Source organism: Protopterus annectens, chromosome 16.part0 (assembly GCF_019279795.1).
Source record: "Protopterus annectens isolate FY-2018-M chromosome 16.part0, PAN1.0, whole genome shotgun sequence".
In the NCBI taxonomy this organism is placed as follows: domain Eukaryota; kingdom Metazoa; phylum Chordata; order Ceratodontiformes; family Protopteridae; genus Protopterus; species Protopterus annectens.
In genome coordinates, this window is record NC_056750.1 from 793779533 (window position 1) to 793798587 (window position 19055).

Here is a 19055-nt window from a genome sequence, read left to right on the forward strand (position 1 = left end):
CTTTTTCCTGAACAAAACAAACAGCACTGCACACAGGAAGAGAAACGTTAAACGAATTACAACCTTTAAAGACAGCTAAACTATTTGCAGTGGACACACTCCATGACATTTTAAACGTATGAGGGCAAAACAGAAATACACTTTCAAGGAAGTGATTCCATGACTGTATCAGAAGAAAATAACCAGAACACCTGATTTATTGAAAACATAAGCCAATTCAAAAATGAAAAAGTACACAATGCAAAGTACCTCCATAAAACATATGGAGACCATGTGACAAATTTTTGCATTGCATTTAATTAAATTAGCTTTTCTCAGCAGGGCCGAATCCTGCACAAGGCAAACTAGGCAGCTGTCTAGAGAGCCTGACCGTGACGTATATAAAAAAACACTCTGTTGCTTTTCAAAGAATGGAAGATTTATTCCAAAGCACAGGTCTAGCATCAACACACATTTCCCCTACAAAATGTCAGCACACACACACACAGGTAGCCAAGAAGCATCCCTGCATTCCCAATCAAGTGGGAGATTTGAAGCAAGCAGATCATCTTGCTTTAACACACTTAGGATCAAGCATGTCTTCCAAAGATATTGTTTTGAAGCATGTCCTACTACAATTGAGCAGGACAATTACAGCATCAGCAGGAGATTTGCATCAGTAATTTGTTGTAGCACTCCCATAATTGGGAGATCTGAGTACCAGTGCACATCCTTCACAGATATTGTTTTGATGCACTCTCTCTTCCAAATGAGAAGGAGATTAGAACACCAATGGAGAAATCTGAATTGGCAGTTTGTTTTAGTACTCCCTGAATCAATCAGAAGATTACAGAGCCACCTCTTTGTACAGAATTCTTGAGCAAAGACGTTATTAAGTATTCTTGTTTTGTTCTTGTACTTTTTGTGGCTTTCTGACAAACATCCGGTTCTGATGAAGCTCACATAGTGAGTGAAAGCGCTTACCATTTTTCCACTTGTACCTTGTTCTTTGTTTCATTGTGTGTCCGCAATAAATCTACATATTTTGAGGAAATAGTGCACTTATTGGGGTCGTCCTGAACATACTATCGTTGGTGTTTTTTGTAGGTGTTTTTCATTGACATTGTTAAGTAATTATACTGGACTTAGCCTGTAGAGGAATAGAGTAATTTGACGAATCTTGGTGTGTAGTATTCCTTGGATTTGTACAGTTGCGTTTGGCTGACTAATCCATTCAGAATGTATTTGTAACTTTAGTTAATTTATTTTTTAGGCTTTACGCCCATACATGCATATAGTTATGAATGCTGGGCTACAATATTTTATAGGTTTGGTACACAGCAACAGTACCATCTGTTGCTTTGTAAGTGATTTCAGTGGCATGGCTAAGTAATTGTACTGGACTATAAGCCTGTATAGGAAGAGAGTATTTTGATGAATTTTGGGTTGTAGCAGTGATGTAGACGCGGATTGGATATTAAGAAGAATAAATAGCAGTCATTGGTTTAAGAAATTAAATCTCTGATTGGGGCTTTAGATAGTGATGATGGCCAATAGATTTATGTAGATGTGTTTGGCTGACCAATCCAATCAGTATATATTTTTAAGCTTCAGTTAATGTATTGCTTAGTAGCGCATTTATTGTGCACTTATTTGCTAGTGATATTCTCTATAGGAAGATTCATTGTGATGACAGAACATTTTCTACATACATAACAATCGGATGTATACAAGTCTTTTAAGATATTTGACATTGTGGTCTTAGATGATGTTTTTGAACTTTTAGTGCTAATATGTTGCGCATCTGCGAATATTTTCGTGCTGGGGTTTCAGTCATTGTGTCTTTGATAAGACTGATTTTAATAAGAAGCCAATATTAAATTAGCATGTAATATAATATTAGATATATTATAAGTAGGATTTTATGGTCATTGTGATAGAGCCTTTGCTCTGACTGGAGGTTAAGCCTTGCAGATAACTAATGAGTAGTTAGATTTATACCAGCTATATCAATCGCTTATTTTTCGATTGATTTCAGAGGGTGGTTCTTGTATTTGATTTGCTGGCATATGTTACACTGATCACAGATATTACAGCGTTTTAAGTTCATATTTTAGTGGTTTAAAATAAAGAAGTAAAGTTGTTTTACAAGAAGTTGATTTTTAAACATAAAATATGTTCTGATGCCATCATTCAAAGTTTATTATGTGTATGACAACAGAATGTTATGTTACATTGGTAAGGCAATGGCCAATAAAATAATGTCAGCAAAATATTTCCAATCACTCTGTAGGGTATTTTCATTACTGATTGGTTAGAATGTTCATCATGAGATTTTGATGGGATGATTTCTAACAGAGTTGAAAATGGAACAACATTTTACACTGGTAAGACAGTGACCAATAAAATAGTGGCAGCATAATGTTATATCCAATCATTTTACATGCTATTTTTACAACTGATTGGTTAGGATGTTTATTCTGAGATTTTCATAGAACGATGTTTAGTACAGTTGATCATAACTGGTTTAGATTGTTTAATATGGATATGACTTATGCAATAATGTTTATTAATTGTTTTCCGAGTATGATTGGATGTTTCTTATTTATTTTTACTTTTTAGTAATGTTGTAATGATATGCTGTTTAATGGTCTGAAGAAGCAATGGCATGTTGTGAAAGCGCTTACCTTGTAATATTCGTACACTGAAGTAAAAGATTATACCCTGGCCGTGTTTCGGCTTGTTTTTATTTTATTGCAGTTTGTGTCTTTATCGGTATAAACGAGCTATTCATCTCAGTTGCGGATACGTTTCTATTATTGATATGGATATTGACACCTACCTCCACTGTATATAATAAAACATTCTTAACTGAACTAGAGAGTTTTCAGATTCTTATTCTGAAAGGTAGAAGATTTAGCACATAAAGGAAAGACTGACATCTGTTCAGCACAGTTCAGAATGAATGTCTATCGGTTAATTACCCAGGTCTCATTCCAGTTTCTTTCAGTTATATCCAGTTTATTCCAGCATTCTACAGTCATATTAACTCTTACAGTGACACTGTTAGAAGGGTATAAAAGAGGGAACAGATGAATAAAAAAAAATACTTAAGACGTGATAAAAGCAACGTGCAGTATTAGAACAGACCAGGATCCATCATACACTATAGCAAATAATAAACTAAAGATATCAACAGAGGCAGGAAAAACTTAGAAGACATCCAGATAAACAAAGGAAAAGTACAAAATCAGCAGTCCATTGATGACTCAAAAAAGTTTTATAAAGAACTGGAAAACAAAGCAAAAGGAATAGAAATACCACCCCCCCCCCCCAAAAAAAAAGGGAGAAAGAGAGACCCATTTTGGAGAAATGTGTACGAATATCCTGTGGAACACAATAAAGATTCTGAATGGATAGAAGTAGTAAAAGAAACAATAAAAAGTTCAAATGTACATGATATGAAATGAGATGAAGCAATGGTCAGAGAAACTGAAACAAAATTATAAAAAGCCCCTAATAGGAAAACCCCGGGCCTAACTTCTGGCTAAAGGTATTAACATCTTCACACAAAAATTTAGCCCTTTGCAACAACTACTTATATGCACACACCAGACAGACATCAACCTGGTTAACAACAGGAGAAGCAATAATCCTCCTTTAGAGTGAACTTGCAACCTATCCTAAAAAAACTATTGACCAATAACTTGCTTTCCAATGATGTATAAACTATACACTTGAACTGTTGCTGATAGAGTTTATAGTCATTTAGAAGAAAACTCAATCATGGCATTAGAACAAAAGGGTAACAAAATAAAATCATATGGAACAAAGGATCATTTGTTGTTAAAGTCATAATGCAGAATTGTAAAAAGGGGAAGAACTTAAGTATGGCATGGATAGATTACAAAAAAAAAGCATCTGACAGTATCCCACATTTTTGGATAAAGGAGTCCTTACAGATGTGTAAGATACACCCTACATTGATCAATTACATTACAGTGACCATGAATCAGTGACAAATCATTCTGCAGTTAAGCCATGATAGAGGACAGATTATTACACCAGGGATAAAAACTCATAGTGGGATATTCCAGGATGACCCTGTCACATTGCTCTTGTGTCTTGCCCTTAACCCATTAATCTGTCTACGTAACAGACCAGGTTATGGTTAAAATGTGACTCCCAGGAAATGAAGTGTAATGATTTCTCTCTCTTTGTGGATGATTTAAAACTGTACAGTTCATCAGATGAGCAGTTAAAAGCACAACTGGATGTGGTCAAAACTTTCTCAGATGATATAGGAATGTCAGTTGGTCCTGATAAATGTGCAAAATTAACATTAAAAGCAGGAAAGCTGCAGCACAAATAAAATATCAGTCTGGGACAGGGTTGTGATATAAAGAAACCTAAGCAGGAGGGAGTGCATAAAAATTTGGGAACCAATGAAGTATCAACAAAAACACATGAACAAATGTGAACAAAACTCAATAATGAATATTTTAGAAGACTTAAATTAATACTGAAAACAGCCTTGAGATCTAAGAACAAGATCCAAGCTATAAACCAATTTATTCTTCCTTTTCTAACTTACAGTTTTGGGGTAACTGACTGGTCCCAGTTAGACAGGAAAACTAGAAAAATGCTTCACACTTATAAAATGATATATAAAAATCAGTCTAATCCAAGATTACATATTCCTCATTCTGAAAGAGGCATGGGCCTCCTCAACACTGATTACATGTATAGATCTGCAGTCCAAAGACTGCATACATATTTGCTGACTTCACCAGATTCAAACACAGTGAAAGTTTTGAAACATAGAAAGAACAAGTCTAAGAAAACTTCCCTGCTTAGTTTAGCAGAAGCACATCAATGTCAAGACGGAATTGAAACCAATTTAGAAGTAGACAAAAAATCAGGCAGCAAAAGAAAGAATATAGGAAGAAGGATCAGATGAAAAGGCAAGAAATGTAGAAAAGGTATAAACACAGCTGCAAGTATAGAAAACTCCTGGAACAACCTCACGTCAATCAGGACCTGATGCATAAATGGATAATGAGAGGTGCATTTAAACCAAAAAAATCAAAGGTTAAAACTGGCGGCTCAGGATACTGGACTATGTACACATTGGTTTACAAAGTCCATTGAGCATGCGGGAGAAATTGACAAATGTAGGTTCTGGGAAACGGAGCTTGAAACAGTTGCACATTTTTTTCCCCAAACATCTTTATTAAATGTACACATAAGACAAAGGCAACCTTACATTTATATAAATAAAAAACATACAAAAGTACATCACTTTAGTTACAGTTTACATCACAGACACCATTAAAACAACAGTAGTTGTAAACATTATACATTACTTATACACCATCCAGTCATCGTCAGTTAAGCATTATATAGCTCATTCAAATCCTGCCTCTTAAACCTTGGACCTGCTAGACATATGCTCCCACAATTCCCATTTTTTCTTTGTAGTTTGCTCCTTCCCTTTTCTAAAGAACCCATTTCCAGTTGTTTTATTTCTGTTATATTCACTACTTCTAGTAAAGTTGGTCTACACTTTGATTTCCATTTTTCTAGTAATTGCGTTTTTGGCAGCCACCATAACTAGACTCAGCAAAGCTATGTCTATGCAATTCTGATTCTGTAACATAACTCAAAAAAATCATCTCCCAAGTCAGTCCAATCTGCATATCCAGCATCTCCGACAAACCAGTCTACAGGAAATCCCAAAAGGCTGCCAGCTCATCACACTTCCAAAAAATATGTTCGCAGCCACCTCTTTCTTGCTCATCACACCTCCAACATTCACTATCCACCTGAGGAAAAATTATTTGGAGTCTACTTGGGGTATAACAACACCTATGTAAACACTTCCAGGCAAAGATCCTAAATCTTCTACACTTTGTTGCATATTTGGGAGATATACTTATATCTTCCCATTGTCTCTTTGTGAACTGCTTATCCAATCTCTCTTTCCAATCCTTTCTAAGCTCCTCTTGATTGATTCTTATAAATACAATGCAATATTTTATATGCTTTACTAATTATTCCTTTAATGGCAGCTTCTGTTCTAGATTCTATTAAAAACTCTACCAGTGCTGGTCTTTCATTTAAGAGCCCCCCCCCTATTTCTTTCTCTTTGCCTATACTCTGATATCAATCCTTGATGGGGAAGGCAGTCTCTAACCTGCAGTCCAATAAATTATTGGCCTCTTCCCATTCTATTACCTTTCCCTTTCTAATTATTTCCTCCCAATACCTTGGTTCCTTTACCAGTTTCCTCAAATAAATTCCAGCGCCCCCTTGTCTGTTATCTGTATCCCTCACCACAGTCAACCCTATTGGCAAAATCTCTTTTCTCCATTCTTGTACTGGTTTCTTAGAATACTCCCTGCTATTTTATGAATACAACACTCTGTATGATTTTGTTTGTTCTCCTTAAGAGTCTGCATCCAAAATCTCAACCTCTCCTTATTTCCTGAGTTTCTTCCCTGTGTCAGCATCATTCCTTTCCACTTTGAATTATAGTTTTCTGCTTGTGCTATCTATAAGAGCCTTAACTGTGTTGTTGTAAAATGCCATCTCAAATAAGGTAATCCCAGTTCACCTTGTTCTATTGGTAGAATCAGGTTATCCCACTTGGACCCTTGCTGTATTCCCTTCCCAGATAAAATCCTTCAACTCTTTCTTGATTGCTATCCACAACTTTTCCGGCTGATAAAAGTATGCCTGACACGTGTACAAGACTAAAAGGACTAAAAACATTTTAATGGCTTGTATCTTCGTATCCATATAATAAAACTTCCAGTTTCCCAATTTTTGTATTATCTTCTGTTTAGTCTATTCCCACATATCCTTAGCTGCCACCACATTGTCATTTCTAATCCATACTCCTAAATACTTCATTTTATCATGTCCCCATAAGTACGGATATTGTTGGACCAATTCATGTGTGGGTACATTAATTTACCAATGTTGCCTTTGTTTTACCTTCCTTACTTTTGTATCTACAGAAGATTTGAAACTGTCTTAAAATGTTCCACAACACTGTAATGTCCCTTTCTGGTTTTGTCATGTATAAAATAATATCTGCAAATAGAGCCAGCTTTTCCTGACTACCATACCAATTATACCCTTGAATTTCTGAGTCCCTTATTTTCTTTGCCAATAATTCTAAATATAATGCAAACAACAAAGGGAAAAGTGGACAACCCTGCCCAGCTCCTCTACTCAAGCAGAAATTATCAGAGAGGACCCCGCCCACTTTAATTCATGCCTCTGATCCCTCATATATTCTTCTAATCAACCTTCTAAGTTTATCAGAGAAAGCAAATGCTTCCATTGCCCTGCTCATGAAGTCCCAGTCTACTCTGCCAACAGCTTTCTCTGCATCAAGACCCACCAATAAAAGTGGTAGTTTATTACATTTGCTTCCCTCTGGATCATCAATGTTTGGCTAATATTGTCAAATGTTTGCCTCCCCACCACAAAACCACACTGATCCAATCAATTTTGGTATCACCTTTGCCATTCTTTTAGCCATTATAGACAAACACATTAATCATGGTTTAGTACTGAAGAAACAGTTGCACATCTTGTTGCTGGGTGTGATGCACTAATGGCAGAGGGCCTGTATAATGAAAGGAATAATAATGTGGCAAGACTGTTGCACTGCGGATTGTGCAAACATTACAATATTGAAGTAGCTCAGAAGTATTGGAACCAAAAATTCTGAAGGTTATAACACATGGGATCACCCACTACCAACAGTATAAAAAATAGAAGCAAGAAAACCAGAGACAGTAGTTCATGAAAAGAAAACAAAAGTAGCACAGATCATTGAAATTGCTACACCCAGCGATTACAGTGTCTTGCATACAGAGAGAGACAAAGTCATAAAATACCAGGATTTGCAGGCAGAAACAAGGGCAATGTGGAGGAAGGATACCCATACAGTTCCAATAGTAGTAGGAGAAACTGGTCTCATAAAAAGGAATTTACAGTCATATTCAGATAGACTACCGATACATGTAACTCTGAATGAAGTTCAGAAGTTGTCGATTTTGGGCATACTGTGGGTGCTGTGAAAACACTTGTGGTTAACATCAAAGATTGAAACAATACTAATTTTATTAACTTTAATCATATGTTGACATCATGGTATTAGAAACCCAAAAGACATGAAGAAATAAAGCCTCAGTATCAAATAATGGTCATATGATGACCAATTGTACTAGTGACCAGTAATTAGTTGCTCTACTTTGGTAATAGTAACCACTATTCTATGCAGAAGTCATTCAGAGTATAAACTTCTGAAACTTGCATCCAGTGTCAGCCATATATCCATGGAGTACAATAACAAATCTTCATTTGGGTAGATGTTCAACAAAAGATGATTATTTTTTAATTTAAGATAATGAATCAGGTTAATCTTACACAACTACTCCTCAAGGGCATACCTTTCGATGACTTCGAGCAAGAATTCTGGACAAAGCCAAGAATAATGGGGGAATAAAGGTCCAAAAGATCAGGTACAGATGTTAAAATATTGCTCATTTTGTTTGTTTGTGTCTTTTGGCTTTTCCCGGTTAGGGGTCGCCACAGTGGAACTCCGGTCCATTAATGATTGGCAGTTGATTTTTACGTACCGGCTTGCCAGGCCTGATGCACAAACGTCAACCAAGGTACGCCCATTCATGCATGTCTCCACGCAGAAGACGCTCTAGCTGAGAATCGAACCGGACAGCATCTTACTGTGAGTATTGCTCTTATAAACTTAAAAAATTGCTATACTAACAGGTTTTGCTTTAGCATACATTTTCAGAAGGCTTTATGTCCAAAACTAAAATGCCTATCATCATTTAGAGACTTCAGTTCTTAATGAATTGCAATAAAACCACATCTTATGAGGAACAGAACAAAACTATGATGCAACAAACTGGATATCCTGAGATGTATAGTGCGTGCTTGTGTGTGCGTGTGTGTGTGTGTGGGGGGGGGGGTTGCCAGTGGTAATGAAATCACACACAAAATAAACTGATATCGTTCTGCAAATAAGTACAATAATCAAATGAAGAGGGGGCATCTCACCCCTTGACCAAATATCAATTTAAAAATGTTACGTTTTACATCATAAGGGGTTCACTGGTGAAGTCCGACAAGATCCAAACTGAATTCAGACCACAACTCACCAGCTATACCCTTCCTTCCTTCATTCGTTCAATCCAAGTGTAAGCACAATGTCCAAAGAAATTTATGAATTTTTCCCCATGTCATACAAGCTGCCTGCAAAACTCTCAAGTGACCTAACAGCAACAAACAGCTGCACATTTTAACAGATAAGGACTTGGGAGTGTTGTAAAATGCAATATGCACAAGCAATATGTGATAGACTTATCATAATTATACATGGACTTAAGGATCCAGATTTGTGGGCTAGACAGGGGTATTGGTTACGGACTCCCTACTAAAGAATAAAGAATGCATGACTGATGTCATTCTGTTTATCACTCAAATACACCATGAATCACAACAAATGATAATAAGGAACAGGTGTAACAAGATTTCCCGCATCAATAACGACAAATTAAAGGAAAGTAAAACTGCTAATGAATAAGGAAAGCCCAAAACACACCACACTACATAAAACAAGATTAGCATTTCTTTAAAGCATTATCAATAGAAAATCAAGTTGAGATGCAGTGCCATGAGAAGGCGAAGTAGAGCCCCCTTCTCCACAACAATATTCCATACACTATTTACCAGCATCTCTCTCAGCCTAGGAATGAACCAGTAAACCCTGCAAAGGCTTTTCAGTTTGAAAGTAAACCAAAAGCATTATCGGTTCATTCACTACGTGTGAGCTCTGAAGAGCTACTTGGTACCCAAGTGAGTAACATTTATTGCTATGTTTTGTAAAGCAGCAGGTACAAAAGGGGACTAAACAGGACTGGAAGGAAGGGGGCGACAGTTGACAGAGCTGGAAAACACTCAGAAAAGAAAAAATCAATATCTGTTACATATTTACAGTCTTCTTCCCGGTTAGGGGTCGCCACAGCGGATCACATGTCCGCTCATGATTGGCAGTGGAGTTTTACAGTGTTGAGTTGCCAGCCCGGCGCCCAACCTTCCACAGAAGGCACACACACGCACTTACACCTAGGGCCAATTTAGAGTGTCCAATCCACCTACAGCATGTCTTTGGGATGTGGGAGGAAACCCACGCAACCACAGGGAGGACATGCAGACTCCGCACAGAAGGCTCCCCAGCCGAGGATTACAGTGTGAGCACATAAAGCTTTCTGTTCAGTTTAGCAATTCTTTTGCATTTCTGAGGTAATGCCCTTCTGTGCTGTTCCATCTCTCACATCAGAATTCCACTAACATATTTAAAATCTCCATCAAGTCAGCCTTTTCTGCTCATTTATGTTAACAAAGACTTCAGCATCAGCAGATTAGAGCAAAAGACCTCCTTTGCACAAGCACCCTGCTTGAATTTTATAGCTTACAGCTAGCATATCCTTTTTCCAATAGCAGAAAAATACAGGAGAAACTCAGAAGTTGTGATGCCAACAAGACAAGACTAGAAAGTTTCTGATACTGAATCACTGACAGCAGCTGAGAAAACAGTGTCAAGGTACAAGCTCCACCAATGCATTACTTAAACTGTGGCAAACAAGAATTATCTGGCAGCTAGTTCAAAATAATGAATGGAAAAGGCAGATTTCTACTTGCTCAACAGCAAGGCAAAGTACTGTTCATGCAGTGATGACAACACAGATATAAAACAGAGCCCATAGAGTTTACTAAATAATAACCCAACAAAGCAGATAATGCATACAATAACTCTGGAACTAACCAACTGAAACTTCAACTTTCAACAGAAAATCATTCAAAGTTCTACAACACTTTCTTCCAAGTACAGGATTAATTTCCAAGACAAGTTTAGGTGTTAGAAGTTACATACAGTTCAAAGATATTGGGACTACTGGTGCAGATTCACTTGCAGAAACAGGTGACAAACCCACACACTAACCACACTTTATACCTACCTTTTAATACCTTGTCAACATGTAGGGGAAATGACAGCCAAAAATACCCTGATGACCATTTGGATGGCATCCATGCCACAACTGACTTTCTCCCAGTTACGGAATGAATGACTAGTGTTGCAGCAACTGGTTTGATGGGCAGCAGACATCACGGGCCAAAAAAAGTGCAGCAGTAATTCAATGTACATGTTCAGCTGGTAAGTACAACACAATACAGAGTTGGACTTCGTGTCATGCTAAGTTAAAAGTGCCACAACTAAGTGTCCTTAAAGGAAAATTACACCTCAAACACAACTTTTGCTCATCCCAATGTATACTTTCTTCCTTACTGAATGACTTCTGTGTTGTCAAACATAAGTTAAGAAAAAAAAAATGACTTGGCTGCTTCTCACTTTACTTAGCATTTCATTTGCTATTTAGCTTCGGCAATTAATTAATTATGTAATTAATTGCATGTCAAGTTTCACTGAAATCGCGTAATACTTCTATTACAAATCTGTTGCTCTTCCTCTCACAATTTTGTCCATTAGTTTTAAGCCTTCTGGCCCAGGGAAAGCCTACACAGCAGTATTTATAGCCTTCCATCTTCCACAACACCAGGGTCATAGATCTACAAAGTCTCTGGAGTTGCAGTCTTACAGTGAACAGAGACACCAAAGCTGTTGTCACAGTTGACTGAACAGCTCAGGCAGAACTGTGAATCTTGGTGACTGGGGGACTGAAGGTGGAAGACGTACCTACACAATAATCTTAAACTAACAAATTCTTATTCCTTAAAGACAATTTAATTTTAACAGTTTCTAAAGCTGCACAAAAGGGCTCACTGTAGTGTCACTGGCAGGCTAACAAAGCAAACCTAGGACTGTCAACAGAAAACAGTTTCTGACTTTGACCACACAGTCTGAAAGTATATGTAATTCTGAGTGTTGCCATTCTGACTGCAGGGAAAGAAGACCTTGGAGGAGAGGGCAAAGAAGGCACTGCAAAAGTATCTTCTACTGACAAGAGTATAATATGGGAAGAAATTACTTGGTCAAAAGCTAAATCTTATCAGTGTGCCTAACCATTCTTTTCTTTAGCATTAAAGCAAAAATTAATTCAAAAATTAGAAATAATTAAAGTACTGTGCTGCAGGGGAGGTTGTACTACGTAAAACATCAAGAAAAAATAAAAACATGGTCTTCTCCCCTGGTGGGTGCTTCCTATCAGCCTTATCACAATCAACAGGACCCTTTACTGTCCAGTGGAGTAACAGTTTACTCATGATAGACTATTACTCAGGCATCGATCACAGTTTTTATATAACCCTAACCCCTTCCTTGGTGGCTACATCTACGCTTGCAGGTAGGAGAATGTGGAGCGACTTCCCCTGAGGGCAGGCATATTCCTACATATATTCCAAGAAAGCCACTACCATACATGGCTTTAAAAGAACCAAGCACACCTGCAAGATGCCCTTCTTCTGGTTAATGCCTGTCTGTAGTGCCAGAAAATCAGACCACCAGACTTCTATCAGTCATACTGCCCTACCTGGCTTCTTCAACACCTCAGCTGCTAATCAAACTCAAATGTCAGGTCTTCAGTCCTCATTGCTACAGAACCAGAAAAATACATGTCCTTTTCATAAAAAGATAAACGCATGCAAGAGTGCTTTTTATGTCTTTAATTCGACCCCCAGAGTGCCACAAAAACAGTATGATCAGAGTATGCATATCCTGTTGTCTACATGTGCCTGTTTCTGTAGTTTTTGCTACCAACCTTGAAAACTAGCATAATTTTTCTGGAATGCATCACAGAATTTGCTGGACAATATGGCTTCATGAAGCATGCTGTTTTATTGTGAGCTGTCACTCGTGTACAGCTGGAAAGCAAACAAATAAATCACAAGAAACCAGACATCTACAGCTCTGTGGAAGGTTACCTGCCACATAGGCAATTATATTATTTACAAATAATCTTATAATTGTTTCAAACAGGAAACATGCCACAAAAGTAGGAACTTGGCTCTAACAAAAAAAAAAAAATGAAGGTAGTCACTGCAAAGAAATACACTGCCAATGTCTCCAAAGCTACACTCAGAAAGCACTCATTCATTATATTACCATTCTAAGAACAGAAGTTATTAAAAGACAAATACTGTCATATTCTGAGAGCACAATATGTACATCAGTTAGACACTAGATTAGCTAAAAACAATCACAGCAACAGGCTTGCCCTTACCACGCACTACTCTGACCTAGAACAAAGGGCATCACAACTGCAAACGAATTAGAGTGAAGCAAGGATATTAATAATGTGCAGAACATAAGTTATTGATCAGAACCATTTTTTAAACTTCTGCTTGTGTATTAATAGTTTAAGTTATATTCAGAAGTGGTTTAGTGCACAATGTAAGATGACAATAAAAATGGGGGAGGTAATTATGCAATTAAGCCTTAAGGCAATAATGCAAAGCAAAACAACCTCATTTAGCACATGAAACTGTAGGTAACGTGTAAGCAATTTATTGTCATTTTTGAAGTCCTGGTGGAAGATATGAAAATACAGCTTTTCAGAGTACATGCTAAAGTAACACACACAAATACTGCTGTACAAGGTTACCTGGGTCAATATCATAGAGTTCTAGAAGCCGAAAAACCAATTTGCCCAGCACCTTGTGATTCATCTTTTCAGTTTTCAGAGGAGACGTGCCTTGATATTTCCTAAAACAAAATACATATGTTAAAAAGTCTTTTTTTCTTTTCTTTTGAACTTCATCTTTTCTGGTATGCTTGTAAGTCTATAAAAACGATTGACTCAAAATGAATCATTTGTTGTGAATGCCTTTAATTCACAAGATAGCTTTATGTCACTGAAATGTCAAAAGGGACAGACATAAGAACTGACATTTGATCTTCATTACTTTTAAGTCTTTTCTTCTGATCCACTGGCCCATATTAAAAGAGCAAAGCTGGGAACATGCAGCCTGCAGTATAAATCACACTTCAACACAGACCAGCCCGCACACTACATTCCAGTGTTGATACTCTTGGGAACTATCTCTCTAATTTAGCTCTATTCTGAGTTGGTATAGTGAAAACTAACAACAGGCGGTCCCACTCAGAGTGCAAAGTATGACAGAACAGCAAAGCATAAAACCATATACCACTCATTTATTGATGCACTCAAAAGTGAACACATCTGTACCTTCTCTTGGCTGGCTTGCTGCTTTAACAGCTCCTGCTGTAGTAATTCATCTTTAGAAATGTTGAAGCACAGTGGTAAACTTAATTTTTGTAACCAAAACATGTTACTCTGGCCATACTGACTAAGTAGGAAGAAGCTACCTCTCTAGAAACTAGAAATATAAACAGTATTCAAAGCGGTATGACACAAGAATGTTGTAGCGCAGTCATAATGCAATGCAAATTTCAGCAGAAAAAACTAAATATGACCAAAGTAAATTAATACTGTACACAATCCTCAGAAGTGGTTACGAATATGTTTTCTTATGTCACAGACAAATTCAAGGATAAGGTAAGCAACAGTATGACAGAATTACATGCATGAACTAGATGTTACTGGCAACTCAGAACAGGTTTAAAAATGCTGGGAAGATAGCAGACAAAACAATACGTAACAGAGACTTTTCCACTGGGAACACACATGCTCTACAATACAGTACGATTAGACATTAATGGCTGAAATCTGATACAGACATATGAATGAACACAGCAAAAGCAGTAAGTTATTTATGTATGATTTTCATAATGTAAGCTGACTTCATAATCTACTGCATTTGCTAAAATATCTTGCAATATATTGTAGACCAGGTCCCTCTGACTGCATACATTAAATAAGAAAGTGCTCAATTTAATAAAGCCATTATATAAAGATAAATGTGTCAGAAGTGATCCACACTATAGGCCTATCATTTTATTACTGTCTACTAGTAACCTCATGGAGAGAGTGTGATACTGACACTCTTATAAGGAGGATATAGAACCAAAATGGGATTGTGTATATGGCAAGCCTTTGTCAAGCACAGGTCTGTCATAACCTGTAATATGTCAGCCCACAATAAAACTATATCAGTAAAGGAAAATAATGCTAGACTGGTTGGGGTATAATGCTGATTTACAGCTGCTTCTGATAAGGTAGATTATTAATTACCGATTAATAAACTGAAGAGGTTAGGTATCACAATGTTTGTGGAGTGGATTCAGGAATGACTATGCAACATGACATAGGAAGTTGCCTATGGTAACACTGCCAGTGAGATCTTGGGTTATGGTCGTAGTGTGCTGCCAAGGCTGGTGTTAGGCCCACATTTCTTTACTATATTCATGGGATACTTTTACAACCAATAATTGTATTTTTCTGTTTATATGCAGATGATTTGAAAATTAAGGAATTAATTACTGGTATGCAGACATTAAAAATTACAGTTCTCCTTGTATACATTTTATAAATGGGCAAAGAAAAACAACATGGCCATAAACTTAAGTAAAACCAAGTACATGACATTTCAGCAGCAAGGTCTGAAACATTTAAGGTCAATGGAATAAAGAATTGAGGATGCCAAGAATACCTGTAGATAACAGGCAGTCTTTTGAAGAGCACAGACAATGCAACAGAATTAGTGGAGGCATCAAGAGATTCCGGCAGCCACTGTGGTGCAGCGGTTAGCGTTGCCACCTCACAGCAAGAGGTTCTCCGTTTTGATTCTCCTCTGGGGTGCCTTCTGTGCGGAGTCTGCATGTCCTCCCTGTGGTCGCATGGGTTTCCTTCGGGTGCTCCGGTTTCCTCCCACATCCCAAAGACATGCTGTAGGTGGATTGGAGACTCTAAATTGGCCGTTGGCATGAGTGTGTGTGTGTGTCTTCCGTGGAATGCTGGGCGTTGGGCCGGCAACTCGACACCATAAAACTCCACTGCCAATCATGAGCGGACAGGTAATCCGCTGTGGTGACCCTAACCAGAAAATGCCGAAAGAACAACAAGAAGAACATCAGGAGATTCTTTAGATCTATAGACAGGTCAGTCTCAAACTATGCTAAATCCCTAATTAGACCAAAGCCTGAATATGGCCAGTTAGTATGTTACCTCCCTAAGTAAGGAGAAAAAATTATGAATGGACAACAAAAATGACACATGGAATTGTGCAGAGTTAAACTGTACATTACTTGATTATTTTTAAAGGCTTAATTTGAATGTAGAAAGTTTTTAAAGACAAATACTTAAGGGGATACCTTGGCTTACAAGGAAGTTGTATAACTGGGTCTCAAAGATTATGTAGGGACTTTGCAAAGAACAGAATGGCTATCTAACATATAATGAGAGCTGTGAATGACAAATTCTTTATTAAGATCCATAATGCGATCTAACAATACAAAACAATTTAAAACAACTTCAGATAATTACTTTGCAAACCAACATTCTACCTATTTGACAGGCTATAAAAAGCAATTTGCCTTTACCAGGCCAACTGTTGCATGTATTTATTGTATGTGAAAATTATACCCGAAGTAACAGGGTTAAGTAATACGTTGCGAGATGAAATTAAACAAATGTAATAAGAGTACAAAATATAATTCTTTCTGATGCAGATATGTTGGCTGAGATGGGTAGCAACGTCCCCTGATTTTGATAATGTTCCTTCACAGTTATTTGCTTCACTCCTAATATAAAGGCATTTTTAAAGTTTTAGTGCTCACCTTGTAAGGCTCACAGAATGAACAATTAAGTCCCAGACGTATAAAGCTGCAGCAAATTACTGGAGACCAGGTCACATTACAGACTTAAGTCAGAAAGACTTCCTTACTAAATAATGAAGACTCCCTAAAGTCATAGGTCAGGGGGGGCTATATGTAAGGATACACTACAAATCAAAGACTGCAGTCTTTTAGGGTACTACGCAATGATTAAGGCAGAGGAGGCAGTCTGGGTGAGTGCAGAGTAGGCATTGTAGGAGGGAACCGTGCCAGTGCTGCCCACATGGCTCTTGTTCAGCTTGAATACAAACTAAAAGGATGAGGTCATAGGTTCATAGGTTAGTACTAGGCTAACTGCCCTTGCAAGCCACTGTAAGTCTAGCCAATTATCCTTTGTGAGACTCAAACCCTGCACCTTGTGTTTTGTAAGGTCAACACCTTAACCATTAGGCCACCATCCCTGAAACAATGTATCTGGCTACAGTCTTTAAAGAGCCAATCAGAATGAACATCTCCCAAGACATATCTCTCAGATGTTCAGAATTTAATACAAGTCTACATTTTTATCTCATATTTTACCACTTCCTCAAACTTTTTGTTTTCCTTTGGCACATCACTGAGGATTGAAATCACTAAACAATAACAGGCATTTCAGCTTCAAACTTCATATGCTTCAAAAACACATGCTAATGCAACACCTATTATTCTAACAACTTTATAAGTTTATATGAGCAATATTTAAAAATCTGTCCCTGACTTTGGGCCTTTGTCACGTATTATGTTTGGCTTTATCCAGCGTGTCCTAAGATAATGTCTGCCTTCTGCTTAATGCTTTTAACTGGTTTGCGTGCGAGTCTACAGAGGAATCAATAAATACATACATTTATGTATATGCATGCACATACATCTCACTGGCCTGACATTTCCTTTTTTTTTTAATTCGTTTTAAACCTGCAATAAAGTCACAAACAGCTACAGATCTTGTTTTTGCTAGCTGTAGAGAAATCTTCCATCTCTAACTGCAAAGTATGCAGGCAACCTGTCTAGGTCAGTGAAATATGGGCTCAACAATATTTCAAATGAATATGTATTAGAGGTAAAGAATAGATTTAAGGGATTAGACATGATGGACAAATTATTTTAAAAAAAAGTAGACAATCAGGATACTGTCCATTAGGTGGTAACAAAAATATTCCAACTAGAAAGTAGACTAAATGAATGCAATACAAAATGCCTGTCTGTGGCTACTTAAGTATTAGAACAAGAAATACAAGAAATTTGTTCAAGAAGATTGGTGACATTATGTGAAACTTCCCAGTAAAAATGCATAAGATAAATGACAAAGATGGGAGGGGTCTAAAAGAAGCAGAAAACATTAAGAAAAGATGGCAGGAATATAGAGATAATTTACAGAAAGTAGGACCACTAAATCAAAGACACATACAATGGTGTGGCCTCTAATCTAGAGACAGACATCCAGGACAGTGAAGTAAAATGGGTCCTAGAAAGTCTTGGGAATAACAACAATGCAGGAAGTGATGCAATTCTATTCTAATTGTTTAAAATCCTGCAAAATGATGCTGTTACAGTGCTGCATGGACTCTGTCAGCAATTCTGGAAAATAAGACAGTAGCTGTTGTGCTCAGAAAGATCAGAATCCCCCAGAAAGGGTCATGCTGAAGAATGCACAAATTTTTGAACAACTGTACTTGTTTTACATGCTATCAAGGTAATGCTCAACAAGCTACAGTCCAGCAATACACGGACCTAGAACTGCCAAATGTACAAGAAAGTTTCAGAAGGTGTGGAGGGCACAAGTGATCAATTTGTTAAAAACCTGATGGAATCTGAAGAAAACAAAGGAGTTCCAGAAAAAATGTTCTACTTTACTGACTACTCCAAAACCTTTGACTCTGTCGGCCATAACAAACTATGGTAAAGTCTTAGAGAAACGAAGATAGCTGGTCATATTATTTACCTCTTGAACCATCAGTATGCAGAGCAAGAAGCAACAGTTACAACTAAATATGGGACAATTGACTGGTTCAGGATTGGAAAAGGAGTATGACCAGGCTGTATACTGTTATTCTGTTTTATTTATACACTGACTAAATCATGTGAAATGCTGAAATCAAAACTGCTGGAAGAAATGTTAGCAACATTAGGCATGTAAAATGATGAAAACAGAGTAAAAACCACACTGAATCCAAAAATAAAAGCGCTTTCGTTTACTGTAATTAGCAAACTTCATCAGACAAATCAAGAAAATACAAACACCCTTAAATAAGCTTTCAAGTCATGACATCATTTCTTAATTAAATAA

At 37.3% G+C, this 19055-nt stretch overlaps 1 protein-coding gene across 1 annotated transcript in view; it reads right to left on the bottom strand.

The window, feature by feature from the left end:
* LOC122790655 (exonuclease mut-7 homolog) overlaps positions 1–19055 on the bottom strand; it is a gene marked incomplete in the record, with an annotated part of 2442473 nt that overhangs the window by 1417440 nt on the left and 1005978 nt on the right. The window contains 1 exon segment of the mRNA XM_044058180.1: positions 13641–13741. Coding sequence (XP_043914115.1) covers positions 13641–13741 — 101 coding nt within the window.